Raw genomic sequence first — 26,437 nt, 5'->3', positions numbered from 1 at the left:
CTATTATAAGTCTAGTGAGTTCGCACTTATTTCTACCGTTAATGATTGTTTATTCGAAGAGAGGGGAGCACTTATGTTGCTTACACTAAAGAGAGAGAAACCGATCTGATACATTATTTAAAATCTTTTTGTGCGCAAAAGACAGGGACAAAGAAAAGGGCAACCCGCCGTGGTTGCTCAGTGGCTATGGTGTTAGGCTGCTGAGCACGAGGTCGCGGGATCGAATCCCGGCCACGGCGGCCGCATTTCGATGGGGGCGAAATGCGAAAACACCCGTGTACTTAGATTTAGGTGCACGTTAAAGAACCCCAGGTGGTCGAAATTTCCGGAGTCCTCCACTACGGCGTGCCTCATAATCAGAAAGTGGTTTTGGCACGTAAAACCCCATAATCAATCAAATCAATCAAGAAAAGGGCAGCACAAGGACGAGCGCTTTCTGACAACTGGTTTCATTTTCGAAGAACTTCCTGCTTAGATAACCACAGATCTGCGCGATCTAGTCCCACATAGCACGCCTATAGCGCATATAACTTGTAGAGCCGTGGTAAACGAGACGAACACACGTCTTTTCGGTAACAAGGTCTAGTTTATTCTGTCCATCGCCGCGCCGCTACAGATTGCTCCCCCCTTAGAGAGGAAGCGGAAGCGAAGAACGATGCTCACAATGCACAAGTGGCAGCCCAGTGCACGCGACGAAGAGGTGACGAACCGCGCACTTGCAAGGCGGAGTCCGCATGTCCCGGGAAGGCGAGATAATTAAGCGCGGGTGCCTCGCTGAATGCTGGCTTGAGTCGCTCAAGCGCGATCGTATCCCGTGTCCCATTTACGTCAACGACGAAGTTAGAAGGCAAACGTTCTAAAACGGGGAATGGCCCGAGGTAGTGGGGCTGAAGCGAGCCGCGCACGGGGCCGTAACGCACAAAAACATGTGTGGCTGTCTGCAAGTCTGAAGTGATATACACTGCACGGGGTTTGTTAAAACGTGTAGGCTGCGGACGGAGGTTTCGGAACACATCGCGAAGCTGGTCGACGTACTCGCTTGCTGTTACAGAGGAGGTGAGGGTCTTTTCTTCGAAGAAGTCGGCTGGCAGGCGAAGCGAGGTGCCGTAAACAAGCTCCGCAGTAGCGCAGGAGAGGTCCTCTTTGAAGGCAGATCGAATTCCGAGAAGCGTGAGCGGAAGTCTGTCAACCCACTTGTTTGGGCAGCCGTGCGCTGTGAGTGCTGCCTTGAGATGGCGATGAAATCTCTCGACGAGGCCATTTGTTTGAGGGTGGTAGGAGGCAGTTCGCAAGCGTGCTGTTCCGAGAAGTTGAAGTAGCTCCGTGAAAAGGGACGACTCAAATTTCCGGCCTCGATCAGTGACAACTTTCGTTGGACAGCCAAATCGGGATACCCAAATGGACGCAAAAGCTGCGGCGACAGTAGCTGCAGACATGTCGGGGATAGGTGTCGCTTCGGGCCAGCGGGTAAAGCGGTCGACACGTCAGAAGATAGCGATAGCCTTGGCATGGGGGTAGCGGGCCGACAATGTCGACGGGCACAACGGAGAAACGTTCGTCGGGTTGCAAGAAAGGCTTTGTAGGGGGGACAGGGTACCGCTGAACTTTCGCGCGCTGACAAGGTGCGCACGAGCGGACCCAGTCCCTGATATTTGCGTTCATGCCCGGCCAGACGAAGCGTGATGAGACAAGCTTTTGAGATGCGCGAATGCCTGGGTGTGCAAGAGTGTGATATGAGTCAAATATTTGCTTGCGGAAAGAGGTGGTTAGGTAAGGCGGAGGTGTGCCCGTGGAGGTGTCGCAAACAATTGGCACATCTTCAAAGGTAACTGATTCAAGCTGAAGAGATGTTGACGCGTCACGTAGGTGACGGAGCTCAGAATCACTAGCTTGTCCTGTAGCCAATTCTTGGAGGTTGAAAGGAAATGATGTTGAGATAGAGCTCCTGGAGCGACTGCGTGTGATAGCATCCACGCGACTGAGAGCGTCAGCTGGTGAGTAGTCAACGCCGCTGACGTGGCGTATGTCAGTTGAAAACTCTGAGATGAAGGCGAGCTGGCGCACCTCACGTGGAGAGTATAATGATTCAGAGCGGCCGATTGAGTAGGTGAGAGGCTTGTGGTCAGTGAAGATTGTGAACGAGCGGCTTTCAAGTAGGTGCCGGAAATGCCTCACGGCAAGAAATATGGCGAGCAACTCACGGCCGAAAACACTATAACGTGTTTGTGCGGGGGTCATGCGTTTTGAGAAAAAGGCAAGGGGCTGCCACCCACCGTTTACTTTTTGTTGCAGTACCGCTCCGACCGCAGAGCTGGAGGCATCCGTCATGAGCGACAACGGATAGCTGGGGTTGGGATGAGCTAGCAGTGTGGCATCGGCCAAAGCGTGCTTGATGGAATTGAAAGCTTCATCTGTTGTGCTGTCCCAGGGCAGTGCAGTTGACGATTGTTTGCCGCAGAGCAAACGCGCGAGGGGTTCCAGCAGCATAGCACAGTTTCTAATGAATCGGAGGTAAAAGTTTACCAGGCCTAGAAACTGGCGCAGCTTAGTGATTGAAGCTGGCTTGGGAAACTCCATGATGGCTTGCACTTAGTGAGGAAGAGGGCGGATGCCGTTGTTATCCAAGCGATGGCCGAGAAAATCAAGTGATGGTACTCCGAACTCGCTCTTGGCAGTGTTGACGACGATACCATTTGCTGATAGGCGCTCAAAAAGATGATGGAGATGTTGGAGGTGCTCTTCGTGGGATGAGCTTGCCACAAGCAAATCGTCAACGTAGGCGAAAACGAACGGCAGACCACGTGTGACTGTGTCGATGAACCGCTGTGATGTCTGTGCAGCATTTCGGAGCCCGAATGGCATTCTCAAAAATTCAAAGAGGACAAATGGAGTGGTAATTGCTGTTTTTGGAATGTCTTCTTGTGCGACAGGAATTTGGTGAAAGGCTCGCACTAGGTCAATATTGGAAAATACTATAGTGCCATCCAGTGCCGACGTGAAATCATGGATGTTAGGCAGTGGGTACCGGTCCGGAATGGTTTTTGCATTCAGGGATCGGCAGTCCCCACATGGCCTCCAGTCACCTGATTTCTTGGGGACCAGATGGAGCGGAGACGCCCAGCTGCTGGACGATGGTCGTATAATTCCAAGTTCCAACATGTGTTCGAACTCTGCTCGGGCAATCTTGAGTTTGTCTGGGGCGAGTCGTCGTGGGCGAGCAAATACAGGTGGACCAGTTGTTAGGATGTGATGACGTACATCATGTTGTCCAGTCGGGTGGTCGCGTGAGGTTGGGGAACTTTTGAAGGAGGCAAGCAAAAGGATCACCAGCAATTGTTGTGGTTGGGGCGACTATAGGCGAGTCACAGGAAACGACGCCATGAACAGAGAGCAACGTAGCAGTGTCCAGCAGGCGTTGGCGTTTCACATCGACCAGCAGTCCATGGTGGTCCAGGAAATCAGCGCCAATAAGAGCACGGCGAACGTCAGCGACGAGGAAAACCCAACGGAACACGCGGCGCAGGCCAAGGTTCAGGGTGAGGGACCGCGACTTGTGAACAGGTATCCTGCCACCGTTGACAGCTTGAAGGTAGGAGGTCGGCGGTGTAGTTCGGTCGGAACGTTGCGCGAGAATAATGCTGACCTCCGCCCCGGTGTCCACCAGGTATTGCTGGCCTGTGGTTCTGTCCATGGCATGAAATAGGCGACTTTTGCTTTGGCCCTGACCGGTTGTCGCCATTAAAGTTCGGCCGGCTGGTTTCCCTGCCATGCACAAGGACGGAGGCAGTGGCGTGCCTCGTGCCCGAAGCGGCGGTGATAAAAGCATACCCGTGGTGGCGTTTGAGACCGGGAGCGTTCTTCTCTTGGACGCCGTGATCTACTCGAGCTGCGGTACCTTCCGTGACGGGGTGAAGTGCGATGACGCTCCGCAGCACAAACTAATTGTTCAAGGCGATTGCAGAGCATGTCGATGGGAGAAGCGGCGGAGGATCTTTGCGGCACTGAACTCGCAGTGGTGCTTGATGGTCTTACGTTGCACACCGCTGGCGTCACCACCTCCATGACTTTGTCCGCCAGGCTGGCCAGGCTGTTGAGGTCCATTACCGTGGCTGTAGCGAGTATCATCTGAACGTTTACTGGAAGGCGCTGCATGAACAATTCCCGAAGGAGGCGGTCGTCGTTTACTGTTGTGTTGCCGCTCATGAGCTGTCGCATACGGCGAAGGAGCTGGCTTGGCCGACGGTCTCCCAAGTCCTGTGCGGAGAGCAACTGCTGCATGCGGGCTCGCTGCGATGTTGTTGTGCGCTCGAGACGTGCAGCCTTAAGATCGCTGTATGGAGCGGCGGAAGCCGGTCCAGAAAGCAGGTCGGCAACTTCTTCTGCAGCAGTAGGCGACAGTGCCGAAACAACTAGGTGGTACTTGCGTTGTTCCGTGCGAACTCCAGAGAGAATAAATTGCGATTCCGCTTGAAGAAACCAAACTGCAGGGTTGCGGTCCCAGTATGGTGGGAGTCGGATGGAAACCGCAGAGACGTCTTGTTGCTCGGTCGTGCCCGTAAGTTCAGTGTCTGGTTGCATCTCGTTGCTGTGCATGGCTCCACAATAACTTCGGCAGTGCCGCGAAGAAAACTACGGGTCACCCCTTTGCAGAGCCGTGGTAAACGAGACGGACACACGTCTTTTCGGTAACAAGGTCTAGTTTATTCTGTCCAAAAAGAGAACTGAGCGGGCGCGCGCAGCGCGCCGGAAGTGGCGAGGGCTTTAGAGAGAGAGAGGAGAAAAGAGGGAAAAGGAGCATAGAGAAGTGCGGTGCGCGGACCTAGTGCGAAAGGAAAGCAGTAAACAAAGTAATAAGAAAAGGGAGCTCGCGCACGACGTTCGGCACAGTGAGTCGGATCATGTGTCCGTGTGCCTGGTTTCCAACAGTCGCGAAGGTCCGCTTACGGGAGGCCCGCGGGACGCCCCGCGGAGTTGTCTATGGCTGCGGGGGTGGTGCGCAGCTCCATCGCCGCGCCGCTACAAACTCTCCAGATAAAATGCCGTGGACCAAAGACACCCGGTCAACATAAAAACATCAAGGCGCATGTAACAAGCACTTACGATGAAAATACGTTATAGATGTGAGGACAACAACGAATTTTCTTTATCCAGCAATGAAACAGAAGGATGGGTGATGCATTTTTCCTTTTGTTTTTCAATCTGGTGCGCTTCCACAATTTCTCTCGGAGTTTGATTCTTATGCTTATACAAAATTACGGTGCTATTAAGACACGGTGAGCAATCGTGTTCTTAACAATGCATTGCAAAATGCCTTCCAGGGCGACCTTTCAGACTGGATAAGTGTTCCCTTAGTATCGTGTTCATGCATCTCGAGGTCTTCCCTGCGTATACCTGACCACACGTCATAGGAATCTGATAAACAACGTTTTTCACGCAATCAACAAATTGGTTCTTACGCGGATGTCTAACGCTACATTGATTCTTTGCATCGTCCTTTCTTTCGAGCTTATTTTTAACCTTAGAACACACACCACCTATCTTGTTTTTTGCCGAAAACACCACTTTCACTTCGTAACTCCCAGCCACCTTTTTAAGTTTATGTGAAAGGCCGTGAACATACGGCATCACTGTAACCTTGGAAGCCAAATCCTTCTGCCTTTGATTCTTTGTGCATTATTACAAAGAAGGCGCCAAATAAAACAACAGACGAAGGAAGGAGACACGAGACACGTAGGCGCACTAACAACTGAGTGTTTTATTTCTTGACATGGGAATATATAGCTGCTGTCAAGGATCAAAACAACAAGAAGAAACAGGGCCGTCACCTGCATCGCGCAAGGAAGCCACGATACAGAATAACTTCTAAGTGTCGCTAAAACTGCTTTGCAGCCGCTCGGCTGCAAAGCTGCAAAGCAGTGCATCGGCTTTGCATCGGCTGCAAAGCAGTTTTCAATGTCAGGTCAGCTGCCTAAAAGGGGCAAGTTATCCTCACCATGTGATCGTATCTGTTGCAGAAAAAATGCTCAGACAGCTCAAGCAACCTAACGTTGTAAACCAGGGTCGAGCAGGCCCTTCTGAAACCAGGTGTGCTATCATTCCGTATGTTCACGGTATATCTCACAATCTGAAAAAAAGTAGGTAAACGAGCTGGTGTTCGGATTTTATTTTCCGCTCCTAAACGTCTTCGTTTGATGTGTGCCAAGGTGAACGCAGGGCATCGAGAATATAAACAGGTGTGCGCAAAAAAACATGGGCAGAAATATGTCGGATGTGTAAAGTAGTTTATTCGGTTCCCTTGTCATGTGGTTCATCATATGTAGGCCAAACGGGCAGATGTCTGAATGACAGATTGCATGAGCATCGATATAAGATGGAAAACCAGCTCTCCGGTCATATAAGTGCGCATCGTAAGGCTCACAAGTGCATTCCAGATTTTGATAGAACGTGTGTTTTGAACAGAGCTGATGATCAACTGACAAGGGTGATATTGGAAGCGCTTGAGATCAAGAAGCGTGGTGATGATTGTATCAGTGAAGCCTCAGTTTCTTTTTTGACAAAAGAACTGGCGTATCTTGGCAGCGACACTTAGAAGTTATTCTGTATCATGGCTTCCTTGCGCGATGCAGATGACGGCCCTGTTTCTTCTCGTTGTTTTGATCCTTGACAGCAGCTATATATTCCCATGTCAAGAAATAAAATACTCTGTTGTTAGTGCGCCTACGTGTCTCGTGTCTCCTTCCTTCCTCTGTTGTTTTATTTGGCGCCTTCTTTGTAATCGTGCATAACCAACTCGCCCACCAGCACGTGCTCAGTGACTTTGTGCATTGTTCTTTATCCTGTTTCAATTTTTTAATTAGTCTATCGCATGACGCCAGTATCACAGCGAGCGGGTATCCAGCCTTTCTCAGCCTATCAACTTGCTCAAGAAATGCAAAGCTTACAGTGTGGTGACATGACTTCATCAACGCTGACCGGAAACATGAAATGACTATCCCATTCTTCACAAGCCAGGAATGGTTTGAGGCATAGTTGATTAGCGGTTTTCCTCCAGCTCGGGGCGAGAATGACCAACACACATGTTCCGGTAGAAATTCTAACTTGACGTCAAGAAACTGTAGCTTATTATCTACCGGTACTTCCGAAGTAAATGTCAAGCCTTTGCCCAGAGAGTTAAAGGCTTCTAGTACCCTATTCCTGAGAGCACACTTGTCTACGTGAAAGCCTAAAATAATGTATTCATCGACATATCTGTATACCTTATATACTACACCTTCCAAATCTTTTGCCAGTTCTCTGTCTATGCTTCATAAAAAAATGCTACTAAGGATGGGAGCTACCTTTGACCCAATGCACACACCCCTTGCCTGTAGATACGATTCACCAAAGAATCCTACATGTGTATTCGCTAAGTAAAAATGCAGAATTCCAAGAACGGATTCAATAACCATCCCCCACGTGTTGCGCAATGACACCTCGTCATTCTCGTTTGTTATGCAGTCTTTTACACTGCACATTAGGGGCTCATGCGGTCAGGAATCTTGAACATTTATGCTGAATCCCCAGCTGCGACTTGTACTATCCGATTCCTGAAAATTCACTAGGCCTTCAGAGTTTTTTAACAAGTACGCATCCTGTGCTTCTAAGGAATTCAACATTTTCTGCAGGAACCCCGCTACCAGACCCTGCCACCATCCTCGCTCGGACACAAATGGCCTAAAAGGAATTCCTTGCTTGTGCGTTTTTGCCGTAAAAGATATCTCTAGTTTCATTCCTTTTGAGTTCTTTATATGTGACGAAAGCTTTTCTTGGTCACATTTTTTCAATAGCTCCACCGCCTTCTTTTTAGCGCTTTCTACATTTACATCACATTTCTTAAAGCACTTATTCACCGCTAGGAAAGCCTTTTCTAAATAACAATCCTGCGGTGCAACCACCAGAAAGCCTTCCTTGTCTGCTTGAACCACACGAAGATCGCTCTCAACCAAATATTTAGCAGTCCTATCAACATTAGGCCTGGATCTATCGCTTACCGAAGCTTTGGCCACCGGAAGTACCGGTAGATAATAAGCTACAGTTTCCTGACGTCAAGTTAGAATTTCTACCGGAACATGTGTGTTGGTCATTCTCTCCCCGAGCTGGAAAACCGCTAATGAACAATGCCTCAAACCATTCCAGGCTTGTGAAGAATGGGATAGTCCTTTCATGTTTCCGGTCAGCATTGATGAAGTCATGTCACCACACTGTAAACTTCGCGTTTCTTGAGCAAGTTGATAGGTTGAGAAAGGCTGGGTACCCGCTCACTGTGATGCTGGTGTCATGCGATAGACTAATGAAAAAACTGAAAGAGGATAAAGAACAAGGCACAAAGAACCAAAGGCAGAAGGATTTGGCTTCGAAGGTTACAGGCCTTTCACATAGAGTTAAAAAGGCGGCTGGGAGTTACGAAGTAAATGTTGTGTTTTCGGCAAAAAACAAGATAGGTAGTGTGCGTTCTAAGGTTAAAAATAAGTTCGAAAGAAAGGATGATGCCAAGAATGAATGTAGCGTTAGACACCCGCGTAAGAACCAATTTGTTGATTGTGTGAAAAACGTTTATGATTTTCCTATGACGTGTGGTCAGATATACGTAGGGCAGACTTTGAGATGCATCAACACGAGACTAAGGGAACACTTATCCAGTCTGAAAGGTCGCCCTGGAAGGCATTTTGCAATGCATTGTCAAGAACACGATTGCTCACCGTGTCTTAATAGCACCGTAATTTTGTATAAGCATAAGAATCAAACCGCGAGAGAAATTGAGGAAGCGCACTGGATTGAAAGACAAAAGGAAAAATGCATCAGCCATGCTTCTGTTTCATTGCTGGATAAACAAAATTCGTTGTTGTCATCACATCTATAACGTATTTTCATCATAATTTCTTGTTACATGCGCTTTCATGTTTTTATGTTGACGGGGTGGCTTTGGTCCACGGCATTTTATCTCATGAGTTATAGGCGTGCTCTGTGTGACTAGATCGCGCAGATCTATGGGTATTTAAGCAGGAAGTTCTTCGAAAATAAAACCAGTTGTTAGAAAGCACTCGTCCTTGTGTTGCCCTTTTTTTGTCCCTGTCTGTTCGCGCACAATATATTTTTAGATAATGTATCTATTCCAACTAGGCCGACTTGCAGTTACGCTTCAGTCCATCTGATACAACTTCGTGGATTTATTTTTGTGTTCGCGCAGTCTATCGCTAATGCATCTGCCCGATTGTCCGACGTAATACTCCCCAGATGATGAAGGTATACGATACTGACACGTGTACTTATCTTTGTCGGGCAACCAGGTTTCGCCGCCTAACAAATGTAATCGCACAGCGTGGGACGCGCCTGCATGTATCCGAAGATTCTGGAAAGTTATCCATGCTTCTATCCGCTGTCTGTTGTCGCCGAACCTTATGTTATCTGATTTCATCACCTGACGCGAATGGTGTAGAACTTTGTGGAAGGCACGCGGGTCCGAACGATTAGTCTGGAACATTCGACGACTGTTCTTTAAAAGCCGACGTGCTTGACCCACTGATCAGATTTCCGACGATCGCTGACCGTCTTCGCCGCTATCGTTGTGCTATAAGTGTAGCCTGTTTTTGTGGGCACAGCTTCGCCCAATAAAAGTTAGTTTTGTATTTCACCGTATTGCTGCTTTCTTCACCGTCACTACCACGGGACATCTGGTGGAGGTGCTTGTGCGTTCATGTACCGAACGCCCCCACAAAGCCGCGATCCAAGCCCGAAGCCCGAGGACAGAACCAACATCGCCCAAGACCAGCGTGCTAGCCGCAGAGTGCAAGGACTGCCCCCAGAGCACGGACTTCTACCTGAGACGACAAAGATCGTGGTCAAGACGACCCCAATGGCTGCCCCAGCGTCCCCCGTTATCCTACAACAACCTCTGGACCCACCAACCTTCCATGGAGCAGCGACTGAAGACTCGGAATCATAGTGACATTCAACAACTAGGACTCCGACGACAAGCTGCGGCATGTCTACTTCGCCTTAGAAGACGCCGCCAGAACGTGGTTTGAGAGCAGGGAGTCGACCTTGACAACGTGGGACCTGTTCCGTAGCGGCTTCCTGCGCACCTTTCCAAGCGTCGTGCGCAAGGAAAGGGCCGAAGCTATGCTGGACACCCGAGTGCAGCTACCAAACGAGAACGTTGCCATCTTTACGGAAGAAATGAGCCGTTTGTTCAGCCACGCCGACCCGGATATGGCCGAGGAGAAGAAAGTCCGCCTACTGATGCGTGGTATAAAGGAGGAACTTTTCGCCGGAATGGTAAGAAGCCCACCAAAGACCGTCGAAGAGTTTCTTCGTGAGGCGACGAACATTGAGAAGACACTCGAGATCCGAAACCGGCAATTCGATCGCCGCACGAACTCTACAAACTACGCCGGGGTTCAATCACTGGCTATCGACGATCTACGCGAGACTATCAGAGCGGTCGTACGGGAGGAGCTGCAGATGTTCTACCCAAGGTCGCAGTCTCAAGTGGATCCAATCGCTGAAATCGTCAAAGAAGAGGTTCAGCGATCGCTTGGAATCCCTGAGGTGCAACCACGATCACCGCAACCTCAGCCGGATGCGATGACCTACGCCGCCGTCGCCCGCCGTCAAGCTCCTCCTCCGCGACAATGCCAGGGCCCTGTAACGCCGCAATTCCATCGTCCACCGCCACCGCCGACAGCCCGCCCACCCGCCGCGCAGCGCAGCTACGCGAGGAAGACGGACATTTGGCGAGCCCCCGACCACCGCCCGCTCTGCTACCACTGCGGCGAAGCCGGCCATGTGTACCGCCGATGCCCATACCGCGACCTGGGATTGCGAGGGTTTGCCGTCGATGCACCGCGCCCTTGGGAAGGTGAGCGCCCTCGTGACATCGCCGACTACCTCGCCGCCACTCAGTGGAACCCTCGACGACCGTCCCGTTTGCCGTCACCAGGCCGTTACCTGTCGCCGCAGCGCCGACCATACACCGGCCCAGCCCGGGGCCGCTCTGCGAGCCCATATCCGGAAAACTAAAAGCAGCAACCGATGGAGGTGCGGTTGCTGTTCGTCGAACTGACCAAGATCCTCCGCCGTCGACGAAGACGACGAAGAGACCATCTCGACGGCATAGCAATGACACGCCGCCGTCCCGACGAAGTCAGGAAGCGAAGACTACACCGACGAAAGACGACTTGACGACGCGACGTTCCAACTTCAGTTCAACAAGACGCAGCCGTGATCCAACGCCAAGACCTAACTGCAATGCCAGACAAAGAACAACCGACCTCGACGTGCTTCTCGATGGCCACGCAGTTACCGCCTTAGTGGACACAGGGGCTGATTACTCCGTAATGAGTGGACATATCGCCGCCCAGTTGAAGGAAGGTAAGACCGCATGGGAAGGCCCTCAAATTCGCACCGCTGGAGGACACCTCATCACACTTAAAGAAGGGAATTGCGCTAAAAAAGACACGGACGAGTAAGGACATGGACGGGCGCACGTTGCGCCCGTCCATGTCCTGACTCGTCCGTGTCTTTTTTAGCACAATTCTCTTCTTTAAGTATGTACGACCGACTGGCCCAACAACGTGCTCTCCTGAATTACACCTCATCACGCCGACTGGGATCTGCACGGCAAGAATAACCATTCATGACCGGACTTACCCTGCCACCTTCGTTATTCTCCAACAGTGTTCACGAGACGTCATTCTCGGTATGGACTTCCTGGACCACCACGGCGAAATCATCAACCTGAAGTCGAAGTCAATACCGCTGTCGGAAGATAAAGCAATGCCGCCGGAGAGCCCTCGTAGTCACCACGCCTTGAGTGTGCTCGAAGATCAAGTAAGCATCCCGCCTCGCTCCAGCATTGTTATTTCGGTCAGTACCGAAACACCCGTTGACGTAGAAGGCGTCATCGAAAGCGACCAACGTCTACTGCTAGACCGTGAAATTTGTGTCGCAAGAGGGATCGCTCGACTGCATGGAGGGAAAACCGAAGTGTTCCTGACAAACTTCAGCCGGGAGTTCAAGCACTTCAACAAGGGCACGACGATCGCGTACATCGAGGAAATTCTTGAAAGCAGTAACGCGTTTGTCCTCTCGGATTCCGCCGCACCTACCCCGACGACCATGGTTCCCGAACCAGACTACGACATTAATCCAAGTCTCCCCGTGATTAAGCAACAGCAGCTGAGAAGTCTGCTCCGACGATACAAAGGCTGTGTTTCGACGTCATCGAGGATTCGACAAACACCAGTCGCCAAGCATCGCATCATCACCGAGGAGTGCACTCGACCACTCCGCCAGAGCCCTTACCGAGTTTCGCCGCGAGAACGTAAAGCTATAAGAGAACAAGTCGACGAAATGCTGCGCGACGACATCATCCAGCCGTCGAAAAGCCCGTGGGCATCCCCTGTTGTCCTGTTGAAGAAAAAGGACGGAACTCTGCGTTTCTGCGTCGATTGTCGTCGTCTGAACAAGATCACGAAGAAGGACGTATACCCCCTCCCACGGATAGACGACGCATTGGATCGGCTCTGCAACGCTAAATACTTCTCGTCAATTGACCTCAAGTCTGGCTATTGGCAAATAGAAGTCGACGAAAGAGATCGCGAAATCAGAAAGATATTAGATATCAGAAAGTCGCCGGGAATTGACGGCATTCCTGCTTCTTTTCTCTTCCGTTGCGCTGAATGGTGCGCAAAGTACTTATGCTTGGTATTTGATAAATCATTGTCCTGTGCTGAACTTCCGAACGATTGGAAACATGCTAAAATCGCACCGATACCCAAAACCAGCGACCGGTCTCTTGTCTTTTCCTACAGGCCTATTTCCTTATTATGTACATGTGCGAAGGTACTCGAGCACATTATTTTCCCGCATATTTCCACTTTTGCTGAGGAAAACTGCATTATTGATAGCCGACAGCATGGTTTCCGTCGCGAACATTCCACGGTAACGCAGTTACTAGAGATTGTCCATGACCTCGCAGCAGCATTAGATAGGAGCAATCAAATAGACATGATATTTCTGGATTTCGAGAAAGCTTTCGATAGAGTGTGCCACCAAAAGCTGCATTTGAAACTTAAGCCTATTATGAAAAATGATACATTGCTCGCATGGCTAGCGGCATACTTATCATTCAGGCATCAAACAGTATATATTGATGGAATCAGTTAGGACCCTGCCCCTGTAGAGTCCGGTGTTCCTCAGGGCTCCGTCCTGGGACCATTACTTTTCTTAGTATTTATAAATAATATTGCAGCCAATATATCAGTTAAAATACGTGTGTTTGCCGATGGTTGCATACTTCACCATGAGATTTTGTGCAACGACGATGAGGAATTAGGACGAAGCCTGGTGCTCAACTTGGCAAATGTGCATTAATTATAAAAAAACAGTAGCTATGACTGTGACACGTAAAGTTAATCCTTTGAAGTTCCGCTACACCATCGATAACAACGCCTTGTCTCATGTTACAAAATACAAATACTTAGGAGTCATAATTACATCAGATTTGAAATGGAATGACCACATAACGTACACCGTAAATAAGGCAATGAAACAACTTGGATATTTAACAAGAACCCCTAGTAAATCCTCCACAGAAATTAAACTACTCGTGTACAAAACTTTCATTAGATCAATTCTAGAATATGCAGCAATTTTCTGGGATCCACACACAAAGTGCAATATTACCAAACTTGAAAATGTCCAACGCAAATGCGTCAGGTTCATATATAATTGTTATAGTTGGAAAAAATCCCCATCAGCCCTTTTGCAAACCGCTAATTTAGAGACCCTACAGGTAAAACGACACCAGGACAAACTAAAAATGTTCTACTTAATTTACCATAACCAACTTGGAATAAATAAAAATGCATATTTTCATTGAATTACCCAGCGACAAACCCGTTCTTTCCATTCAAAGAAGGTGAGCGAGTTCTTGTGCAGAACAAACATGTTCAAAGCCTCATTTTTCCCGAGCCCAATTCGCACATGGAATAACCTACCTGCCAATGTGGTTGAGGGTTCGACGGTGTCTTCTTTCTTAAGTGTATTCCACAATAGCTAACGATAGTTCACATTGTCGTGGCATATTGTTTGTACTCCGCTTTGTATAGCTTATGTGGGTTCTTCTCATGCCGTACTTGCTCGACCAAATGTACATTCTATTCCTACATGCTGTATTGTTATGTACCCCACTCCTGCCAAAAGCTTGACATTCAAGCTGGCAGTATCTAATAAACAAATAAATAAAATAAATAAAAGACGGCCTTCATCACCCCAGACGGCTTCTACGAATTCAAGGTTATGCCATTCGGACTGTGCTCGGCGCCTGCAACGTTCCAGCGCGTGATGGACACGGTTTTAGCAGGATTGAAGTGGCAGACCAGTCTCGTTTACTTCGATGACGTCGTCGTTTTCGCCGGCAATTTCGATGAGCACCTGAGGCAGCTTGCGACAGTACTAGAGGCCATCAAGTCATCAGGGCTTACTCTGAAGCCAGAAAAGTGCCGCTTCGCTTACGATGAGCTTCCGTTCCTAGGCCACGTCATCAGCAAGTCTGGAGTCCGCCCCAACATTGCAAAGTTCCCGCAGCCCATCGACAAGAAGGCAGTGCGTAGATTTCTTGGCATATGTGCCTACTACAGGCGATTTGTCAAGGACTTTTCACGCATCGCTGAGCCGCTGACAAAGCTAACTAAATGTGACGTCGAGTTCAAGCGGGAAACGCCGCAGGACGACGCATTTCAAGAACTCAAACGACGCATGCAGTCGCCGCCCGTACTTGCGAACTTCGACGAGCACGCCGATACCGAAATACACACTGACGCCAGTAGCCTAGGCCTCGGTGCCGTCCTAGTCCAGAGAAAAGATGGACATGAACACGTGATAGCTTACGCTAGCCGGTCGTTGTCAAAAGCGGAAGGCAATTATTCTACAACCGAAAAGGAATCCCTCGCCATCGTTTGGGCGGCAGCGAAATTTCGCCCTTACCTCTATGACAGGCCATTCAAAGTGGTCAGCGACCATCACGCGTTGTGTTGGCTAGCTAACTTCAAGGACCCTTCAGGACGGCTGGCGCGGTGGAGCCTCAGACTTCAAAAATACGACATCACGGTAACATACAAGTCCGGACGAAAACGTTCAGATGCCGATTGCCTATCACCCGCCCCCATTGACCCACCGCCGCAATATGACGAGGATGACGACGCCTTCCTTGGAATAATAAACGCTGAAGACTTCGCTGAACAGCAACGAGCAGACCAGGAGCTAAAAAGCCTTGTCGAGTATGTGGAAGGGCACACCGACGTTGTCCCTAAGGCATTTAGGCGAGGATTGTCTTCGTTCACACTACAAAACAACCTGCTCGTGAAGAACTTCCCATCAGTCCGCGCCAACTACATTCTTATTGTTCCCTCAGCGCTGCGTCCAGAAATACTGCATGTCCTACATGACGATCAGACCACTGGGCATCTAGGATTCTCCAGGACGCTGTCGAGGATGCAGGAAAGATATTACTGGCCACGTCAAACCACCGACGTCACCCGTTACATGAAGATGTGCAGAGACTGTCAGCGACGCAAGACACCACCGACAAGGCCAGCGGGATTACTACAGCCGATCAAGCCTCCTTTATGACCTTTTCAGCAGATCTGGATGGACTTGTTAGGACCGTTTCCGACACCAAGATCCGGAAATAAGTGGGTCGTCGTGGCGACGAACTATCTGAGCCGTTTCGCTGAAACTAAAGCTCTACCGAAAGGCAGCGCAGCCAAAGTGGCGAAATTTTTCGTCGAGAACACCCTGCTGCGCCATGGTGCTCCAGAAGTCCTCATCACCGACAGAGGAACGGCTTTTACAGCAGAGCTCACGCAAGCCATTCTGCAATACAGCCAGGCAAGTCACAGGAGGACAACTGCCTACCATCGGCAGACGAATGGTCTCACGGAGCGCCTGAACAAGACCCTCGCCGACATGCTAGCAATGTACGTCGACATCGAGCACAAGACGTGGGATGCGGTCCTGGCGTACGTAACATTCGCTTACAACACGGTGGTGCAAGAAACAACACAGATCACGCCATTTAAGCTGGTTTACGGCAGGAACCCGACGACGACGCTCGACGCCATGCTGCCGCACGTCACTGACGAGGAAAATCTTGACGTCGCTACCTATCTCCAGCGCACCGAAGAAGCCCGACAGCTGGCCCGCCTGCGAATCAAGAACCAGCAGAGGACCGACAGCCGACACTACAACCTCCGACGACGCTTCGTCGAGTACCTGCCCGGTGACCGTGTTTGGGTTTGGACCCCTATACGCCGACGAGGACTCAGCGAGAAGCTTTTGCGTCGCTATTTCGGACCGTACAAGATCATCCGACGTATTGGCGCACTGGACTATGAGGTCGTGCCAGAAGGCATTTCGCTATCACAGCGGCGCCGCTCACGACCTGAAATAGTCCACGTTGTGCTACTCAAGCCGTACTACCAGCGTTAATGAACTTTGGGGCTTCGCGTAACTCACTTTTGGACTTTGTTTCTTTTCGTTGTTTTGTTACTTGTGTTTAATAAGTCTCCTTTTGTGTTTCACTTATATTTCTAGCATCGGGACGATGCTTTTTCACAGGGGGGTATTGACACGTGTACTTATCTTTATCGGGCAACCACGTTTCGCCGCCTAACAAATGTAATCGCACAGCGCGGGACGCGCCTGCATGTATCCGAAGTTTCTGGAAAGTTATCCATGCTTCTATCCGCTGTCTGTTGTCGCCGAACCTTATGTTATCTGATTTCATCACCTGACGCGAATGGTGTAGAACTTTGTGGAAGGCACGCGGGTCCGAACGATTAGTCTGGAACATTCGACGACTGTTCTTTAAAAGCCGACGCGCTTGACCCGCTGATCAGATTTCCGACGATCGCCGACCGTGTTCGCCGCTATCGTTGTGCTATAAGTGTAGCCTGTTTTTGTGAGCACAGGTTCGCGCAATAAAATTTGGTTTTGTATTTCACCGTATTGCTGCTTTCTTCACCGTCACTACCACGTGACAATATATAATTGATGTCTTACAGTCTCTAAACTTTTTCCTGTGTTTAACTTGGTAGCTTAAAATATGGTGTTTTACGTGCCAAAAGCACTTTCTGATCATGAGCCACGCCATGGTGGGGGACTCCAGAAATTTTGACCACCCGGGGTTTTTTAACGCGCACCTAAATCTAAGTAGACGGGTGTTTTCGCATTTCGCCCCCATCGAAATGCGGCCGCCGTGGCCGGGATTCGATCCCGCGACCTCATGCTCAGCAGCCCAACACCATAGCCACTGAGTAACCACGGAGGGTATTAACTTGGTAGCTAGGAGCACTTTCGTTCTTTTCTGGTCTTGTTTTCCTCATCCTTGTGCGCTCGTCTAGCGCTCGTCCGATCGTTTTCCTCGTCTAGCGCTTGTCCTTGTGTTGCCCCTATTCTTCGTCCCTGTTTGTTCGCGTACAAAAAGTTTTAAGGTGAATCTGTTCCAACTAGGCCGACTCGCAGTTCCGAATAGCTTGTTAGGTGCTGAAAAAACAACGTCAGGGTTACCTCGGCGGGCAATTTTCATTAAGTTGTGCGACAACCGGTGGATGTAAGGTATCACTGTTGGTCTTTTTTTCTCGCGGTTACTCTTTCCTTCCGCACGTTCAGGAGTCCCAGATTGCTGCACTTGCCTAAGTATTCCCTCTGCAACTGATGCCAGAACACCATTGGGATAACCTGCTTCATGTAGCCGCATGGCCTGTTGTGTGAAGGCTTCGTCAGTGTATGATGGCATGATGTAGTAACTGCGCTAGTAGAACATATATTCGCAATTCCTCTTTTTACCAGTTTAGAATGGACTGAATGATATGACAAAAGCCGTTTATTTATCCTGAGACTGTAGCACCAGCAAGTTAGATCATCACCGAAGGTAAATTTAACATCAAGAAACTTGATCTTTTGTTCTATGGGCACTTCGAACGTAACGTCTAGTGGACCAAGGCACCCACGTATAATATTACTAACTGCTGAACACTCTGTGTCAAAGTTGTCTAGCTTAACATTGACAAACACTAAAAAATCATAAACAATTACCTAAATATTTGAATAACTTTTGTATCATTGATGTGTGAACACGGGTCTCTGTCTTTTTTAGCTAAGTACAGGTTGCTTTAAACAGGCGCTAAGCAGGATCCTATACCGACCCCTTGTTTTTGAAGATGCGGAATGTCATTTCTTTGCACAAATATTGACTTCATATACAAGTCTCGAAGTTCTAAAATATATTCAACGGTTGTGCCCGCTTTCGTACTAAATCTGACAGCCCCAAATTTATCTATGCATGATAGAACACAACAATTCAGTTTGGGGCAAAGAATAGTACAGGTCCTTCACATCTGCTGAGAAGTCCTTTAGTCCCGCGTTACAGTTGGCCTCTAGAGACAAAGGCTCGGAATTCTTCGTGATGAAGGGACCTTTAATCTTGAGTAAGTTAAGTTTGTATAATAAATACACTGCAATGGATTTCTGCCATATGCCTTTCTCCGATACTATTACCCTGGACGGAACACCTGCTTTGTGCGTTTTCGCGCAAAAAAAATGTGTCGAGACTCATTCTTGACTTTTAGGTTTTTAGCGCACAAAAAGGGGACGAGAGACAGAGGTGTAGAAAAAACATATAGTAGTGTATAGCGGTACACATATATGTATACCGCTTCGTAGAACAAAACAATTGTTGGAAGTAAGCGCTGTGTCCGCGTAGTACCTCTGTCTCTCTTCCCCTTTTTGTGCACTACAAACCTAAAAGTTATGGAGTACCAACATGCCCAAACCTACGCTCTTTCATGTCATTTTTGCTTTTTCCTATTGCTTTCAATACTTTATCTAGGGTCATGTCTCGGCACATCGCGACAGCTCTGCTTTTTCGCGAGTGAAATTCTCTTATGTTGATTGAACACGGCTGTTATTGCTTAATTAGCTTTTTTGTTGTCGCCACCATGTGAAAATAATGCAAAGTCTCCTTCTTTGTCAGCAGGTAGGACAGACAGGGAATTTTCAACTAAGCACGAAACACCGCGTCTCAGTGGTAACTTCGAACATTGGAGCTTACATTTGTTCAGGACATCCACGCCTTCAGAGTTCATCCTCACGCCTTCGTCTTCCGGTGCACGTCTGGACATCTGCCGCACGAGAGAGAGTAGCTCCGGTTTTGTGCTGTTAGCTTTCATAGCGAATTTAGGTCCTCGCTGCAAGACTTTACGCACTTTTTGTGGCAGGGCAAGTCCTTCCGGAATGTGGACCTTGCTATTGTGTGGCTCGATGGGACGTGCCACTCCATGGAACCTTCTGCCCGGAGCTGCCTCAGTTGATGTTGCCAAAGGTATTCCGTGACCTGATGTGTCACAGCCGGGTACCTGTGAACTTGGTATTTCGGCACACTAGGCTTGTAGTTACAGCGCACTTGTGGGCCGAAGTGGGCCCTGAGAAGTTGCGCTTGCAGGAGCGCAATCTCAGAAGAAGGTTCTGAGCGTTCAGCTGTTAGTAATATTATACGTGAGTGCCTTTGTCCGCTAGAAGTTACGTTCGAAGTGCCGATGAAACAAAACATCAATTTTCTTGATGTTCAATTTACCTTCATGGATGATATAACTTGCTGGCGCTACAGTCCCAGGACAAATGAATCATTGTTGTCATATCATACAGCCCATTCTAAAATGGTAAAAAGAGGAATTGCGAGAATGTGTTTTACTAACGCACTTAATAAATCATGTCATCATTGCACTGACGAAGCGTTCACACAACAGGCCATGCAGCTACATGAAGCAAGTTATCCCAATCATGTTCTGGCATCAGTTGCAGAGGGTATACTTAGGCAAGTGCAGCAATTTGGGACTTCTGAACGTGCGGAAAGAAATAGTAACCGCGAGAAAAAAAGACCAACAGTGATACCTTGCATCCACCGGTTGTCGCACAACATAAAGAAAAGTGCCCGCCGAGGTAACACTGATGTAGTTCTTTTTTTCGCCTACAAACTAATCAGCTTGTGCAGGAAAACAAGACCAGAAAAGAAGGAAAGTGCTTCTATAGCTGCCAAGTTAAACACAGCAAGAAGTTTAGAGATTGTAAGACATCCATTATATATTTATTTATTTATTTATTTATTCAGAATACCCCTAAAGGCCCTCTCGCAGGAGGGTATTACATAGGGGGGGGGGGTGCAGTAACGCATATAGATGTAATAAATGAGTAATAAGTTGAAAACAAAAATTGGGAACTCATGAACAATTATCACAAAAGATAATAATACAAGACCAATAAGATTATTGTGGTAGTAATAATAATCAGAAGTGTACAAAAAGAGAATACATATCACAAACACACAAAAAATGGAGGGTAATCTGGGTCATAGAAAGCACTCGGACCATTAATGTATAACAGATCAGTAAACGAAACACGTAAACTAAAAAGAAAAACGCAAAACACCGCAATAAAAATAGGAACAATTACCATAAAAATATGCATGTTACATAGAGGACAAGAACATTTTTTAACATCATTCGTAGTGGGAAAAAAAATGGGGGGGAGGGGGGACATGACACAAGAAAGGTTTACGCACTTTCATTAAGGATTAGTAGTTTCTGGAATTCATTTATGTCGGTGACGGTTGCGATGTGTGATGGCAAGCTATTCCACTCGGTTATGGTGCGTGGTATGAATGATTTGGCATAAGTTAGTGTGCGACAGGTGAAGCGTCCGATTTTAAAAGGGTGATCACGGCGGGGAAAGATGGCAGGGTGTGGTCTAAAGAAGTCCTCGCGAAGTGATGCATGATGATAGAGCTTATGAAGAAGTGATAAGCGAGCGATTTTGCGGCGACATGATAACACATGCAGTTCAGCACGAGTCTTCAATGAAGTGACGCTGGTGTGACGCGAGTAATCCGAAAAAATAAAACGCACAGCACGGTTCTGCAGGGCTTCAATGTTTTTAATATTGTAGGCTTGGTCGGGATCCCAAATGGCTGAGGCATATTCTATTTTAGGACGGATTAAAGTGATATAAGCCTGTTTACGGAAGTGCGATGGGGTGTGTTTCAAGTTACGTTTAAGAAACCCAAGTGAGCGGTTTGCTGAAGCAAGGGTGACGTTAATATGGTAATTCCAGGACAGGTCAGACTGAAAGTTAACTCCAAGATATTTGTACGCGGTCGTAAGTTCCACTGAAGTATTATTTAGCAAGTAAGACGTTGGAATTCGAGAAGCTTTTTTAGTGAAAGACATCAGCTTAGTTTTTGAAGGATTTAGTGTCATTAGCCAAGTTGTGCACCGCGAAGTTAAGGAGTCAAGGTCAGATTGCAGAGATTGGCGGTCAGCTTCAGAAGAGATGTTGCGGTAAATAACACAATCATCAGCGAATAGCCTAACTCTAGATTTGAGGGACGAGGGTAACTCATTTATATAAATTAGGAAAAGCAATGGACCGAGCACACTTCCTTAAGGAACACCGGATGAGACTGGGACGAAAGGAGAGTCAAAGTTATTGACCGACGTGAACTGTTGTCTATTAGAGAGGAAGGCTTGCACCCATGCCAGAACAAGTGGGTGAATATTAAGTTGTCTAAGTTTTAGTAAGAGCCGGTGGTGAGGAACTCGATCGAACGCTTTTGAGAAGTTAAGGAATATGGCGTCAATTTGGATGCCGGCGTCCAATGATGAGTGTAAGTCCTGAGTAAACCCTGCAAGTTGTGTTTCGCATGAGAAGCCCTTGCGGAAACCATGCTGGTATTTGAAGATGATATTGTGTTCCTCTAAATATGTAATTACTTGTGAGTGTATAATGTGTTCGAAGAGTTTACAGATGGTACTAGTTAAAGATATAGGCCTGTAGTTAAGTGGAGACGAGCGATCCCCTGATTTAAATGTGGGCACTACCTTTGCTATTAGCCAGTCCTGAGGAATTGTGCCTGACGATATTGATAGAGGGAAGATGGCTGCCAAGCAACGATGGATACCAGAAGAAATATGTTTAAGTATTTTGTTGTTGAAGCCATTATTATCAGATGCAGATGACGTTTTTAAGTTTCCAAGTAGAGATAAAATACCATTTTCGTCAATTATTATTTCAGTCATATTAATACCGGAAACAACATCAATGCTAGGGCATGTAGTAATATCCTCAAGAGTAAAAACTGTTGAGAATGAATCATTTAATAATTTAGTACATTCGGATTCAGTAACAGGAGGACCATTGGTATTAGCAAGAGTTACATCGGGGTGGTTGCTGGGATTTATTGTGCGCGAAAAGCGCCGAGCGTTATTTATTAGCAAAGATGGCAAATCACGACTGAAAAAGCGACGACGAGTAGTTTTTAAAAGCTGTTGATATTCCTTGTCACACTTTTTATAGCGACACCACAAAGCCGATAAGCTGTTTTTGTCTGCCATTCTGAAAAGTCGTTTCTTTTTATTATTAAGTCGACGTAATTGCTGATTGAACCATGGAGAAATGTTGCTTGTTTTGATGGTCATAACTGGAATGTATTTGTCAATTAAGTTTGAGAGAGTATGTTTAAAAAGGCTCCAGTTATCTTCAATGGAACGTGACAAGTGGGCGTCTAAAAAATGATCCGTGAAATGGGATAATTCGATACATATTGCATCAAAATTGGCTCGCTTATAGCACCTGATACTTTTTCCAGCAACTCTCTTTTTGTTAAGTCAACAAGTTAAGCTTCCTGTAATTATGTCATGATCAGAAAGACCATCGAGATGGGCTATGTCAGTAAACAGGTCAGGTCGAGAAGTTAAAATTAGGTCAAGAATGTTTGCGCATGTGCTCGAGCAACGTGTAGGTTTTTCGAGAAGCTGGCACAACGAAAAATCAAGGCAAGAATCAAGAAATTCGTGTGCCTGAGTATCGTTGGCTGAAACAGATAGTGTGGACCATTGAATATTGGGATAGTTGAAGTCTCCTAAGATTATAAGAACCGCATTTGGAAACCTCCCGCATATTTCAACAACAACGCGATGAAATTCACCTTCGAAGGTCGCATTCATGTCTGGGGGGCGATAAAAAACACCAACAATGAGGTCAGTGGAACCAAGCTTCAGGGGCACAAATAGGCTTTCAAGAAATGAGTTAACAAAGATAAGTATAGCAAAGAAATCTTCAGAAATTCCAATAAGCACACCCCCACCTCTTCGATCCTTTCTATCGCAGCGAAAGAAGTTAAAATCTACTTGACTGACAAGAATATTATTATCGAAAACAGTGTCGTTCAGACACGTTTCTGTTAGTGCGATGATGGAAGGAGAACTTGAGTCGATAATTGAGGATAGTTCAATACTTTTAGAAAGAACACTTCTGTTATTAGTGTAGAGACCTTTTCGTCTGAACGAGATGGGGTGGTTACATGTGCTTGACGCTTAGAAGGGGCACGTCACGTAGGTGGGGTCATTGCTGAGCGTGTGTCGGTGCGTGGTACACACACCGCGCAATTAGAAGTTGTGTCCCAAATGTGAGTGACGTTATTTAGGCACAGCCTGTCAAAAATAGGACGCACACGATCACCTACCTTCCTTAGTGTTTTCGAAAACTGCAACAACTTCCTGCGTTTGTCCCGCACAGCCTCAGTATAGTCCCGTGCGACACTGAAGGGCGTATGTTTTAGTTTGAAGCCTTTGCTCAGAATGGTTTCGACTTCTTTGTCATTAGAAAGTTTAGCGATGATGGGGCGCTTTTTATCTGAGGGGAAGCGACCTATGCGGTGAGCCCTGGCTAGTGACGAAATCGAAACGCCAAGTCGGTTCGTGCAGAAGTCACGCACAAGGCGTTCAGACGATTGCCATGTTTCAAATTGTCCCCCGTCGTCAATTCCATAGAATATTACGTTTGACCTTCGGGAACGATTTTCCAAGTCGTCAATTTTGGCTTGAAGGTCTGAGAGGTCTGATGTAGGTCTGATATTGTCCCGGCGTGACCGGTTTTCCACCTCATCGGATTTAGAAGTGAGTTTAGTGATAGATTCCCTAAGTGAGACTATTTCGGAGTTAAGCTTGTCATACATTGCACTACAGTCAACAGCTCCTGTAGAAGACTCGAGCGAAGATACACGTGTTTCAAGGGCTTCGAAGCGGGAATTAAAAGATTCCTTAATATCGGCAATGTCAAGTGCAATTTGTTTCTGGCCAGCCAACAATTGAGCGAGAAGATTAGCCGTCTCTGGAGGGGAAATAGTGGAGCACTGACTGCTACTTGTAGTAGTGTTATGAGCCTCGCTTGACTTTGATGTACTTGCTGAAGGCACACCTCTAGGTCCAGGGTTAAGTTCAACATCCCCACTCAAGAGAAGGCTATTGTAACAGTGCAAAATGCGAAAGCAGGAAGTAACAACATTGTTCGGGCAGAACAGCAGCAGCAAAAAGCTGTCATCAGAACGGTAGCTATAGGCACCTTGAGTATAACATACCTGCGTGAAAAACAGACAGCGTTTAAGCAACATTCCGGTGTCGCTGCTGTACTGCCCACTGAAGGAAGGTGCCGTTGCAAAGACCTTTATATCATCCGGTGTAGACGTCGCTGACCGCAGCTTAGCGGTGATTGGTAGAACGATGGTGACATCAGCCAGAAGCGAAGCACGTGGGAGGCCGTCGGCAAAGCCAAGGGGCATGCCAGGGCTATCACCAACAGGATTGACAGGGCTGTCCATGGGCACACCATCGACCGTATCCACGTGCCGGTGAAAAGGAAGCGCGGAAGATAAGGCAGTTCCCCGCAGAAGAATCCATAGAAGCATCCCAAGAACTTTATATCATCCGGTGTAGACGTCGCTGACCGCAGCTTAGCGGTGACTGGTAGAACGACGGTGACATCAGCCAGAAGCGAAGCACGTGGGAGGCCGTCGGCAAAGCCAAGGGGCATGCCAGGGCTACCACCAACAGGAGTGACAGGGCTGTCCATGGGCACACTATCGACCGCATCCACGTGCCGGTGAAAAGGAAGCGCGGAAGATAAGGCAGCTTCCCCGCAGAAGAGTCCATGGAAGCATCCCAAGAACTTTATATCATGCGGTGTAGACGTCGCTGACCGCAGCTTAGCGGTGATTGGTAGAACGACGGTGACATCAGCCAGAAGCGAAGCACGTGGGAGGCCGTCGGCAAAGCCAAGGGGCATGCCAGGGCTATCACCAACAGGAGTGACAGGGCTGTCCATGGGCACACAATCGACCGCATCCACGTGCCGGTGAAAAGGAAGCGTGGAAGATAAGGCAGCTTCCCCGCAGAAGAAACTATGGAAGCATCCCAAGAACTTTATATCATGCGGTGTAGACGTCGCTGGCCGCAGCTTAGCGGTGACTGGTAGAACGACGGTGACATCAGCCAGAAGCGAAGCACGTGGGAGGGCGTCGGCAAAGCCAAGGGGCATGCCAGGGCTATCACCAACAGGAGTGACAGGGCTGTCCATGGGCACACCATCGACCGCATCCACGTGCCGGTGAAAAGGAAGCGCGGAAGATAAGACAGCTTCCCCGCAGAAGAATCCATGGTAGCATCCCAAGAACTGCGTGAAAAACAGGCAGCGTTTAAGCAACATTCCGGCGTCGCTGCTGTACTGCCCACTTGCCGTTGAGTGCGGGAGCTGGCCGATGTTGAGGAGGATATTGAGATGAAAACTGGAGGTTTATTTACATTATTTACAGTAAAAACATGAAGTCATTAACAGTCATAAAGTCATTGATGGCCGGCAGAAGATCGGACGCTGCGGTCCGTGGCAAGAAGCCCGAAAGAGATGAATGAAGGAATGCTTCGCTCTGCTCCCGGTCTCTGGGTTTTAACCCCTTGGGTGTCTCGAGGTCACGTCGTTTTCGGAAAATCGTCGAGCCCGCTCAGGTGTCGTCATTTTTGGCCAATGGTAGGCGCTGGTGCGAGTGGAGTCACATTCGGCTCAAGCGGTCGCTCCAAGTGCTCCACTGTTCGAGGGATAACTTGCCACCGGTATTGCCTCCAGATCTACAACTGCCGTCACAATCGGCAGATGGTGTGGCTTCGAGCGCTGCACGGTGACTTACAGCCGGCGTTGCCTTGGTGTTGCATCGCCGTCTGAAAGCGCTCAGCTGGAGGAGACGGGTTGTTTTCGAACGAGCTTTCGGAGCTACAAAGCAGCTTTGGTCGCGACCAGGATTAACTACCTAGAACCGAGCGGGCTCCCGTTGCACTTTCGGGAAGAGTCAAGCAGTGGCATAATAGGTCAACGTGCGGCGCACGACGTGGGGGCCGCCAACTTGTATGGACGTGCGGCGCCTCGTGTGGGGGTTCGCCAACTTGTCCGACAGGTCGGGGAACGTGTTAGACGCACTTCTGCGCACCTTAATTGGGTGCGACGGCGATTCGATGCG

General features: G+C 48.3%; 2 protein-coding genes across 2 annotated transcripts in view; one reads left to right on the top strand and one right to left on the bottom strand.

Moving 5' to 3' along the window:
* The window catches only part of LOC126529900 (uncharacterized), a 603,581-nt gene that overhangs the window by 398,058 nt on the left and 179,086 nt on the right, over positions 1-26,437 (top strand). The window lies entirely within an intron of this gene.
* On the bottom strand, positions 3,739-4,608 carry LOC129384575 (uncharacterized). Its single transcript, XM_055070093.1, has one exon. The coding sequence runs from the start codon at positions 4,591-4,593 to the stop codon at positions 3,739-3,741; it is 855 nt and encodes a 284-aa protein (XP_054926068.1). The 5' UTR covers positions 4,594-4,608.

Source organism: Dermacentor andersoni, chromosome 5 (assembly GCF_023375885.2).
Source record: "Dermacentor andersoni chromosome 5, qqDerAnde1_hic_scaffold, whole genome shotgun sequence".
In the NCBI taxonomy this organism is placed as follows: domain Eukaryota; kingdom Metazoa; phylum Arthropoda; class Arachnida; order Ixodida; family Ixodidae; genus Dermacentor; species Dermacentor andersoni.
Note: the sequence above shows the minus strand (reverse complement) of the source record. Positions and strands in the feature narration are given on the sequence as shown.

Excerpts from the sequence above, each read along its gene's own strand:
- LOC129384575 (XM_055070093.1), bottom strand. The coding sequence starts at position 4,593 with ATGCACAGCAACGAGATGCAACCAGACACTGAACTTACGGGCACGACC.